At 45.4% G+C, this 12,235-nt stretch overlaps 1 protein-coding gene across 3 annotated transcripts in view; it reads right to left on the bottom strand.

The window, feature by feature from the left end:
- Positions 1-12,235, bottom strand: part of LOC141110673 (ETS-related transcription factor Elf-5-like) — a 31,378-nt gene that overhangs the window by 8,750 nt on the left and 10,393 nt on the right. For 2 of the 3 annotated variants that reach the window (XM_073602158.1, XM_073602159.1), the window contains exon 5: positions 913-993. In XM_073602158.1, the coding sequence (XP_073458259.1) occupies positions 913-993 (81 nt within the window). The remainder of the gene's footprint in view (positions 1-912; positions 994-12,235) is intronic. The other variant, XM_073602160.1, reaches the window with a different exon arrangement.

Genomic DNA, 12,235 nt, shown 5'->3' with positions numbered 1-12,235 from the left:
CTGGGTCACCAGAACCAATGTCCCCATTGGATAACTTCCCCCTTTTCTTGGGACAGCCCAAATTTGGCATTTACTTTCACTTTTGTTGATAGCGGTCACAGCCCACCTTGTGAGCCCACATTAACGATCGGGATGGATTCCTGCCTAGTCAGGATCCTGCCCAAACACTGATCATTCATAGACACCTGTAAAGAGGACTTGTCAATATTTTATAGTCTTAAGTAAAAAAAAAAAAGGAATAGAAAAAGAAGCACAGCCTTTAAATTTGCTAATAAACTACAGGCATGTATAGTGAACAAACTGTATACAACATACCCAATTCCAAGCACTAGGCACAATTAAAGCAAACCCACCATGAGAAAAATACAAGGGCTTCCAAGGTTGACCTTTTTTTGTAATTGTTATTGCCTGTCATGTTGATCTCCTGGTTTTGATACATTGAATCATTGACCCGGAACAAGAAAGCAGCAATTGAAGCTAAAGTGAATCCAATGGATAAATACAAATAAATATCACCAGGCAGCTAGCATTTTTAGAGGGAGGTCAGTGATGGCAGCCCACATCATTCTCCTATGATAAATCAAAAAAGATCAGGTTTGGGTTTAATATCCCTTTCCCTTTAAAATCCATTCTACTCTACTTCAAATTCTACATGTAATACAAATAGGAAAACCCGGCGTCTCTTATAGATCGCACTGGGAAATTTTAACATTTTTGTTCCCATCATTCTGCATACATTTATACCCTGTAGGACCAATACTAAGCCCAACACATTGACATTTGAGGTCAACATGGGAAAATATATTGCAAGTTTATTTAATGAGATAAAAATCTGCCATAGTGACCCAACCAGAATTCATTTCTCTGCGACACAGCTTCTATACACTCGACAAGCCCAGAGGTCCCACTCACTCGTTCTGCTTCCTTTCCTTCCTTTGCGGTTGTTCGCTTTCCGAGTCACTTGAGATGGTTTCAGTTCTGAAATACCTGTTTCTTATTAACACAGAACAAAGGTTACAAATTTAATAGACAATGCAGCTCTGTTGTGTCATCCTGTAACAACATTAGCTATTATTGATCAAAGAGAAACACATGTTTGCACCGTATAAGGCTCCTCATGCACACTTAAGCTGAAATATGTTTTACAGGCGTTTGACTTTTTTTTTCATGCCTCTAAGCGCCACTCTATATTAGCCTATGTGTCCATGCACACATAGGCTTTTAGTGGCAGAAAAAAAATCATCACTTGTGCATTCACAAGAGAAGTGTTATGGCTGAAAGAACACCAAATCGCACCTAAGCGATAGGCGAGTTTTTTCATTTCAATGGCCAGAGTAAATTAATATTCTGGATAATTAAATCTTCGCCCAAGAGCTTCATGTGCCTAAACGTGTTTGCTAAAAACACAGGCATGTTTTTAAAGCTGCTTTTCTCCTGCCAGGAGAAAAGCATTTACAAAAGCCCCAGTGTGCATGAGTCCTAAGTGAGTGTGATCAGTTTCAATTTTCAGTTTAAAAGAATATATAAAGATTGTTCATGTATTTGAAGCCTTGATTCTGTGTCTAGTTGGTAGCCTTATTTCTTAGCACTACCCAGTGACAGTGCTTCACTGCTCCATAGAATGACTATGGATGAGATCTAACTAACATGAAGACAATAGATTCTCTAAGACTGTCCATAGATTATGTCATGTACCTTAGGTGTGAGCCTGATGTGCAGAGGGAGACCTCTCGTGCAACCCCGGCTTGGAGACCACATGAGTTGAGACAGTGGTGGTAAGAGCACAGTGGGGTAAGAGTGCCTGCAGGGTTCTCTTTAGGTGCCAGATAAGAAGCCGGAACAACTAGTGCAGGAGTGCTGCGGATACAGGGCAGCGGGTGCAGGTCAGTAGGTGCAGGTATGCTGCGGATGCAGAGTAGCAGGTGCAGGTCAGCAGATGCAGGTATGCTGCGGATGCAGGACAGCAGGCTGGAGCAGGGTCAGACAAGTTAGGTCATACACAGAAGAGCAATCAGCATAAACAACAGGCAGAGAGTAGTCAGAGACCAGGCTAGGTTTTGGCAACAGGTGATCGGGCCGGCAGACAGGAGGAAGCAGGGTCAAACAAGCCAAAGGTCAGGACTGGAGATAGAAGCGTGGTCAGGAAGACACTGGAACAGGATACAAGCACAGAGTCAGGTTTCAGGGAACAGCTGCAGATCAAACCGCAAGGACCTAGGGCCCCTGAAGCGTCTTTTATAGGCCACTAGGCCCCAAAGTGCGTCTAACACGCGCACATTCATGCGCGATGTCCGTATTTGCGCATGCGCGTTGGCACAAGTCTTCTAAGGTGGGCAGCACGTCCATGACATTGCCCCCCACCCCTTAAGGGCAACTTCCAGGTGCTCAGGAGAGCTCTCTTTTGAGGATGGCTGCGAAAGAAGGCCTGGATTAACTCTTGGGCATGGACGTTCTGCTTGGGTTCCCAGGAGTTCTCTTCTGGACCATACCCCTTCCACTTGATCAGGTATTGAAGCTGGTTTCCTCTTCTTCTACAATCCAAGATAGCCTCCACCTCAAACTCCTCATCCCCATTAACAATTACTGGTTCAGGTGGTCCCGATCCCCTGTTTGGGAAGGGATCCGGCACTACAGGCTTTAGTAGTGACACGTGAAATACTGGGTGGATTTTCAGTGATTCGGATAAGGAAAGTTCATATGAAACTTCATTTAATTTCCTCTTCACCAATGAATTTGGGTGTCAGTTTCCTTGCGGGGCAAGTCATCCTAAGGTTGGCGGTAGAAAGCCATACTTGATCACCCTATTGAAGGCACAATTCCCCTTTCCTCTTCCTGTCATCCCTTTATTAGTTGCCTGTGCCTTGATCATGGCTTCCTGTAATAATTTGTGGTTATGGTTCAGGAAAGGCTATTTTAAAGGCTATGAGCTTCTTTTTCTATTTTTTTTTTTTTTTTTTTTTTTTATACTTAAGACTATAGAACATTGACAGGTTCTCTTTACAGGTGTCTATGAATCACTCTGTAGATATTGTTAGGCTGAGGAACTGAATACTCTGCCGCTCAAATTCACATTTCTCTGGCTTGGCATATAGCCCATGCTGACGGAGCCGACAAACATGTTCCCGTTACTGCTCAAGAGATGTGGAAAAAATCAAAATGTCATCTAGATAGACAGTTACATAGATATCTGAAAATGTAATTGACTAGATGTTGGACGGTGGCAGGGGCATTACATAGGCCAAAGGGCATTACCAGATATTCATAATGGCCAAACTTGGTACGGAAAGTTGTTTTCCATTCATCCCCTGCGCGGCTACTGATCAAGCTGTAAGCCCCCCGCAGGTCTAGCTTGGTAAATACAGAAGAAGTCCTTAGTCTCCGAAAAAGTTCAGGCACCAGGGGCAGAGAATACCGGTTCTTGACCGTGATTTTATTTAATTCTCGGTAGTCCACACAGAGCCAAAGAGAGTGGTCCTTCTTTTCCACAAGAAAAGATTCCTGCCCCTGCTGGAGAAGTGGAAGGTCGGATGAACGCCCTCTTTAGGCTTTCATCTACATACTCCTTTAGCACCTCTAGTTCCCGTTCAGATAGGGTTGCCACATCATCCCTTTAATCCAGGACACATATTAATTACACAGGTTCTGAGACTGATTTAAAGCAGATAGAACACCAAGTGAGTTTAATTACCACCTTAATCAGCCACAGAACCTGTGTAATTAATGTGTCCTGGATTAAAGGGATGATGTGGCAACCCTACGTTCAGATAAAGGGAAGATTCATCCGAAGGGGATCTCAGCCCCTGGAAGTAGCTGGATTGGCCAATCATATGAAAAATGGGAGTTTCAGCTCCCCATTTGCTAAAGACATCTAAGAATACATGGTATGGCTCAGGCACTGTTGCACGTATCTCTGAATCAGATTCCAGGCATAATAGAGGGCCAGAGGTGCTGGAACATGAAGGCAGGCAGTGATGCTGGCAGTAAAATGACTGGAACTTAATATCCCCGGACCCCCAATCAATCTGCGGATTGTGGGCTTGTAACCAGGGTAGGCCCAGGATGACTGGAAACAAAGGGGACGCAATAGCATCCAAGCTTAACAGTTCCTTATGATCACTTGAGGTAGTTACAAGCAGAGGAGGGGTTTCCTGGGTTACTACTCCGGGTTTGATACAAGACCCATCTGCCAAAAAGATAGAAAGTCCTTGAGTCTTTGGCTGGAGTGAGATGTGTTGTTGAGCTGCAAAGGTTCAGATCAATGAAACAACTACATGCCCCAAAGTCAATTATTGCAGTGACTGGTATTGTTCTCCCTGGAAGTTGGAACATGATGGGTAAGGCCAGATGAGTGTCTTTAGCGGAAGGAGATGGGTAGTTGGAAGGAGAAATAGATAGGGCCTTATGCAGCTTTGCAGAACATGAGCAAACATAGTGGCCGGCTTCCCCACAATACAGGCATGAATTATTCTGTCGCTGAAAGTCGTTCTTCAGCTGACAGAAAATGTCTCATCAATCCTAGCTGCATCGGTTCGGAGGTATCAGACATCTGGTTAACCACTTGCCGACCGCCGCACGACTATATACGTCGGCAGAATGGCACGGGCAGGCAAAAGGACTTACATGTACGTCCTTGCCTGCCCGCGGGTGGGGGGTCCGATCGGACCCCCCCCCGGTGCCTGCGGCGGTCGGCAAATCTCCCCCGGCGATCGGAGGTGAGGGGGAGGCCATCCATTCGTGGCCCCCCCCTCGCGATCGCTCCCAGCCAATGGGATCATTTCCCTGCCTCTGTATTGTACACAGAGGCAGAGGAAATGATGTCATCTCTCCTCGGCTCGGTATTTTCCGTTCCGGGCCGAGGAGAGAAGACATCAATGTGAGTGCACAACACACACACACACAGTAGAACATGCCAGGCACACAAAACACCCCGATCCCCCCCCCGATCGCCCCCCGATCCCCCCCCAATCACCCCCCCCCCCCCTGTCACAAACTGACACCAGCAGGTTTTTTTTTTTTTTTTTTTTTTTTTTTCTGATTACTGTATTGGTGTCAGTTTGTGACAGTTAGTGTCAGGGCAGTGAGTGTTAGGCCCCCTGTAGGTCTAGGGTACCCCCCTAACCCCCCCTAATAAAGTTTTAACCCCTTGATCACCCCCCGTCACCAGTGTCGCTAAGCGATCATTTTTCTGATCGCTGTATTAGTGTCGCTGGTGATGCTAGTTAGTGAGGTAAATATTTAGGTTCGCCGTCAGCGTTTTATAGCGACAGGGACCCCCATATACTACCTAATAAATGTTTTAACCCCTTGATTGCCCCCTAGTTAACCCTTTCACCACTGATCACTGTATAACCGTTACGGGTGACGCTGGTTAGTTTGTTTATTTTTTATAGTGTCAGGGCACCCGCCGTTTATTACCGAATAAAGATTTAGCCCCCTGATCGCCCGGCGGTGATATGCGTCGCCCCAGGCAGCGTCAGATTAGCGCCAGTACTGCTAACACCCACGCACGCAGCATACGCCTCCCTTAGTGGTATAGTATCTGTACGGATCAATATCTGATCCGATCAGATCTATACTAGCGTCCCCAGCAGTTTAGGGTTCCCAAAAACACAGTGTTAGCGGGATCAGCCCAGATACCTGCTAGCACCTGCGTTTTGCCCCTCCGCCCGGCTCGGCCCAGCCCACCCAAGTGCAGTATCGATCGATCACGGTCACTTACAAAACACTAAACGCATAACTGCAGCGTTCGCAGAGTCAGGCCTGATCCCTGCGATCGCTAACAGTTTTTTTGGTAGCGTTTTGGTGAAATGGCAAGCACCAGCCCCAGGCAGCGTCAGGTTAGTGCCAGTAGCGCTAACACCCACGCACCGTACACCTCCCTTAGTGGTATAGTATCTGAACGCATCAATATCTGATCCGATCAGATCTATACTAGCGTCCCCAGCAGTTTAGGATTCCCAAAAACGCAGTGTTAGCGGGATCAGCCCAGATACCTGCTAGCACCTGCGTTTTGCCCCTCCGCCTGGCCCAGCCCAGCCCACCCAAGTGCAGTATCGATCGATCACTGTCACTTAAAAAAACACTAAACGCATAACTGCAGCGTTCGCAGAGTCAGGCCTGATCCCTGCGATCGCTAACAGTTTTTTTGGTAGCGTTTTGGTGAACTGGCAAGCACCAGCCCCAGGCAGCGTCAGGTTAGTGCCAGTAGCGCTAACACCCACGCACGCACCGTACACCTCCCTTAGTGGTATAGTATCTGAACTGATCAATATCTGATCCGATCAGATCTATACTGGCATCCCCAGCAGTTTAGGGTTCCCAAAAACGCAGTGTTAGTGGGATCAGCCCAGATACCTGCTAGCACCTGCGTTTTGTCCCTCCGCCCAGCCCACCCAAGTGCAGTATCGATCGATCACTGTCACTTACAAAACACTAAACGCATAACTGCAGCGTTCGCAGAGTCAGGCCTGATCCCTGCGATCGTTAACAGTTTTTTTGGTAGCGTTTTGGTGAACTGGCAAGCGCCAGCGGCCTAGTACACCCCGGTCGTAGTCAAACCAGCACTGCAGTAACACTTGGTGACGTGGCGAGTCCCATAAGTGCAGTTCAAGCTGGTGAGGTGGCAAGCACAAATAGTGTCCCGCTGCCACCAAGAAGACAAACACAGGCCCGTCGTGCCCATAGTGCCCTTCCTGCTGCATTCGCCAATCCTAATTGGGAACCCACCACTTCTGCAGCGCCCATACTTCCCCCATTCACATCCCCAACCAAATGCAGTCGGCTGCATGAGAGGCATTTTTATGTCCTCCCGAGTACCCCTACCCAGCGAACCCCCCAAAAAAGATGTTGTGTCTGCAGTAAGCGCGGATATAGGCGTGACACCCGCTATTATTGTCCCTCCTGTCCTGACAATCCTGGTCTTTGCATTGGTGAATGTTTTGAACGCTACCATTCACTAGCTGAGTATTAGCGTAGGGTACAGCATTGCACAGACTAGGACACACTTTCACAGGGTCTCCCAAGATGCCATCGCATTTTGAGAGACCCGAACCTGGAACCGGTTACAGTTACAAAAGGTACAGTTACAAAAAAAGTGTAAAAAAAAAAAACACAAACAAAAATATAAAATAAAAAATAATAGTTGTCGTTTTATTGTTCTCTCTCTATTCTCTCTCTCTCTATTCTCTCTATTGTTCTGCTCTTTTTTACTGTATTCTATTCTGCAATGTTTTATTGTTATTATGTTTTATCATGTTTGCTTTTCAGGTATGCAGTTTTTTATACTTTACCGTTTACTGTGCTTTATTGTTAGCCATATTTTTGTCTTCAGGTACAGCATTCACGACTTTGAGTGGTTATACCAGAATGATGCTTGCAGGTTTAGGTATCATCTTGGTATCATTCTTTTCAGCCAGCGGTCGGCTTTCATGTAAAAGCAATCCTAGCGGCTAATTAGCCTCTAGACTGCTTTTACAAGCAGAGAGAATGCCCCCCCCCCCCCCATCGTCTTCCGTGTTTTTCTCTGGCTCTCCTGTCTCAACAGGGAACCTGAGAATGCAGCCGGTGATTCAGCCAGCTGACCATAGAGCTGATCAGAGACGAGAGTGGCTCCAAACATCTCTATGGCCTAAGAAACCGGAAGCTACGAGCATTTTATGACTTAGATTTCGCCGGATGTAAATAGCGCCATTGGGAAATTGGGGAAGCATTTTATCACACCGATCTTGGTGTGGTCAGATGCTTTGAGGGCAGAGGAGAAATCTAGGGTCTAATAGACCCCAATTTTTTCAAAAAAGAGTACCTGTCACTACCTATTGCTATCATAGGGGATATTTACATTCCCTGAGATAACAGTAAAAATGATTAAAAAAAAAAAAAAATGAAAGGAACAGTTTTAAAATAAGATAAAAAAGCAAAAAAATAATAAAAAAAAAAAAAAAAAAAAAAAAAAAGCACCCCTGTCCCCCCTGCTCTCGCGCTAAGGCGAACGCAAGCGTCGGTCTGGCGTCAAATGTAAACAGCAATTGCACCATGCATGTGAGGTATCACCGCGACGGTCAGATCGAGGGCAGTAATTTTAGCAGTAGACCTCCTCTGTAAATCTAAAGTGGTAACCTGTAAAGGCTTTTAAAGGCTTTTAAAAATGTATTTATTTTGTTGCCACTGCACGTTTGTGCGCAATTGTAAAGCATGTCATGTTTGGTATCCATGTACTCGGCCTAAGATCATCTTTTTTATTTCATCAAACATTTGGGCAATATAGTGTGTTTTAGTGCATTAAAATGTAAAAAAGTGTGTTTTTTCCCCAAAAAATGCGTTTGAAAAATCGCTGCGCAAATACTGTGTGAAAAAAAAAAATTAAACACCCACCATTTTAATCTGTAGGGCATTTGCTTTAAAAAAATATATAATGTGTGGGGGTTCAAAGTAATTTTCTTGCAAAAAAAAATAATTTTTTCATGTAATCAAAAAGTGTCAGAAAGGGCTTTGTCTTCAAGTGGTTAGAAGAGTGGGTGATGTGTGACATAAGCTTCTAAATGTTGTGCATAAAATGCCAGGACAGTTCAAACCCCCCCCCAAATGACCCCATTTTGGAAAGTAGACACCCCAAGCTATTTGCTGAGAGGCATGTCGAGTCCATGGAATATTTTATATTGTGACACAAGTTGCGGGAAAGAGACAAATTTTTTTTTTTTTTTTTTTTTTTTGCACAAAGTTGTCACTAAATGATATATTGCTCAAACATGCCATGGGAATATGTGAAATTACACCCCAAAATACATTCTGTTGCTTCTCCTGAGTACGGGGATACCACATGTGTGAGACTTTTTGGGAGCCTAGCCGCGTATGGGACCCCGAAAACCAAGCACCGCCTTCAGGCTTTCTAAGGGCGTAAATTTTTGATTTCACTCTTCACTGCCTATCACAGTCTCGGAGGCCATGGAATGCCCAGGTGGCACAAACCCCCCCCAAATGACCCCATTTTGGAAAGTAGACACCCCAAGCTATTTGATGAGAGGTATAGTGAGTATTTTGCAGACCTCACTTTTTGTCACAAAGTTTTGAAAATTAAAAAAAGAAAAAAAAAATTTTTTTTTTTGTCTTTCTTCATTTTCAAAAACAAATGAGAGCTGCAAAATACTCACCATGCCTCTCAGCAAATAGCTTGGGGTGTCTACTTTCCAAAATGGGGTCATTTGGGGGGGGTTTGTGCCACCTGGGCATTCCATGACCTCCGAAACTGTGATAGGCAGTGAAGAGTGAAATCAAAAATGTACACCCTTAGAAATCCTGAAGGCGGTGATTGGTTTTCGGGGTCCCGTACGCGGCTAGGCTCCTAAAAAGTCCCACACATGTGGTATCCCCATACTCAGGAGAAGCAGCAGAATGTATTTTGGGGTGCAATTCCACATATGCCCATGACCTGTGTGAGCAATATATCATTTAGTGACAACTTTGTGCAAAAAAAAAAAAAAAAAAAAAATAAATTGTCACATTCCCGCAACTTGTGTCAAAATATAAAATATTCCATGGACTCAACATGCCTCTCAGCAAATAGCTTGGGGTGTCTACTTTCCAAAATGGGGTCATTTGGGGGGGGTTTGTGCCATCTGGGCATTTTATGGCCTTCAAAACTGTGATAGGTAGTGAGGAGTAAAATCAAAAATGTACGCCCTTAGAAATCCTGAAGGCAGTGATTGGTTTTCGGGGCCCCGTATGCGGCTAGGCTCCCAAAAAGTCCCACACATGTGGTATCCCCATACTCAGGAGAAGCAGCTAAATGTATTTTGGGGTGCAATTCCACATATGCCCATGGCCTGTGTGAGCAATATATCATTTAGTGACAACTTTTTGTAATTTTTTTTTTTTTTTTTTTTTTTTGTCATTATTCAATCACTTGGGACAAAAAAAATGAATATTCAATGGGCTCAACATGCCTCTCAGCAATTTCCTTGGGGTGTCTACTTTCCAAAATGGGGTCATTTGTGGGGGTTTTGTACTGCCCTGCCATTTTAGCACCTCAAGAAACGACATAGGCAGTCATAAATTAAAGGCTGTGTAAATTCCAGAAAATGTACCCTAGATTGTAGGCGCTATAACTTTTGCGCAAACCAATAAATATACACTTATTGACATTTTTTTTACCAAAGACATGTGGCCAAATACATTTTGGCCTAAATGTATGACTAAAATTGAGTTTATTGGATTTTTTTTAGAACAAAAAGTAGAAAATATCATTTTTTTTCAAAATTTTCGGTCTTTTTCCGTGTATAGCGCAAAAAATAAAAACGGCAGAGGTGATCAAATACCATCAAAAGAAAGCTCTATTTGTGGGAAGAAAAGGACGCAAATTTCGTTTGGTTACAGCATTGCATGACCGCGCAATTAGCAGTTAAAGCGACGCAGTGCCAATTTGTAAAAAGTGCTCTGGTCAGGAAGGGGGTAAATCCTTCCGGGGCTGAAGTGGTTAACAGGTATGGGATTAGCTGGAACTGGACTGGCAGCGGCAGGGTACACAGGAGCTGGTACCCAGGGTAACATCCAAGCTGGACGGGGCTGTTGGGTAGCCTTTCTGTTCTGCGTTCCCGGAGTCGTCGGTCTATCTGGATAGACAAGGTGACTAAAGTTTCTAGGGTATTGGGAACACTGTCCCGGGCTAATGCGTCCTTTAACCCTTCAGATAGACCAAGGCGGAACTGGTGCCGCAGGGCTGCATCCTTCCACTGAGTATCCACGCTCCAGCGTCTGAAGTCAGTCACATAGTCCTCGACCGCTCTGCAGCCTTGCTGGAGCACGTGGATGGCAGCCTCTGCTGTGGAAGTCCATTGGGGGTCATCGTATTGAAGAAAGATGACAAAGAGTCCAGAACTACATGGCGTACTTCAAGCAGATGGTGGGCCCAGGTCTGAGGTTCACCCTGCAGCAGAGAGATGATGAACCCTACTTTGGTTGTCTCTAATGAAAAAGTCTGAGAATGTAATGAGAAGTATAGTTCAAATGCGTTGCAAAACGCCCAAAATTTGCTTCGATCCCCAGAAAACCTCTCTGGAATGGGGGCCCTTGGTTCAGGAGGTAGCATCATCACAGTGATTGCGGTAGTAGTTGCGACTGGTGCCCCGCCAGTGAAAGAGGTTGAGACCAAAGAAGGGTTCGCAGCGGTGGCCAGGGTTTGCATTTGTTCTTCCGATGGGACATAGTTGTCATGAAGAGATTTTACAGCTTGGGTGAGGGCTGCGAGGTGCTGGCAGATGTCATCTATAGGCAAGGTCCCTTTTGCAGGCTCAGACATGGCGGTTTGATACTGTCACGTACCTTAGGTGTGAGCCTGATGTGAAGAGAGAGACCTCTCGTACAACCCCGGATCGGAGACCACTGGAGTTGGTACAGTGGTGGTAAGAGCAAGGTGGGGTAAGAGCGCCTGCAGTGTTCTCTTTAGGTGCCAGATGAGAAGCCGGAACAGCTGGTGCAGGAGTGCTGCGGATGCAGAGCAGCAGGTGCAGGTCAGCAGGCTGGAGCAGAGTCAGACAAGCCAGGTCATACACAGAAGAGCAATCAGCATAAACAGCAGGCAGTGAGTAGTCAGAGTCCAGGCTGGGTTTTGGCAACAGGCGATCAGGCCGGCAGGATTCTCTCTCCTGATTGGCTGATACACAGCAGCGGGAGTCAGTCACAGCCAGTGAGGAGGGAGCAGGTGGTTGGACTGAGCCACGTGTCCCATAGACACAAAGAAGCGGCTCGGGAGCGAACACGCACAAGTGCCCCCAGAGCAAGCAGCTTGCTCTAGGGGCACTCAGCAAGGGGAGAGGCCAGGAGTGCCAGTGGGGGACCCCACAAGAGGAGGATTAGGGCTGCTCTGTGCATAAAAAACAGTGGATTTAGTTTTGCTTTAAGTCACTCCAATTACTCATTCAGTTTTGTCTTTGCAGTCACAGCAGACACACTGAAGGAGGGGGAGCTGCAATCCCACCAACTGCATTGGCCATGTTTTATGTCATAAAGTGATCATTGTTGTTCAACCTGTAGAGATAATAGTTGGCAATGCGGAAAGCTTTTTAAAATAAATTCTTTATTGGTTACATAAACACTGATACAAAATCCAAAAGTGCTAACGCGTTTCAGCTTACAAAGACTTCCCCATAGCATGTATGTAAAGTAAAGAAGACTGTGTAAGCTGAAACATGTTTGCACTTTTGGATTATGTATCAGTGTTTATGTCAACAAAAAGAATTTACAT

Source organism: Aquarana catesbeiana, linkage group LG10, assembly GCF_042186555.1.
Source record: "Aquarana catesbeiana isolate 2022-GZ linkage group LG10, ASM4218655v1, whole genome shotgun sequence".
NCBI lineage: Eukaryota > Metazoa > Chordata > Amphibia > Anura > Ranidae > Aquarana > Aquarana catesbeiana.
The sequence above is the reverse complement of the archived record's forward strand: the minus strand, read 5'-3'. Positions and strand labels throughout refer to the sequence as shown.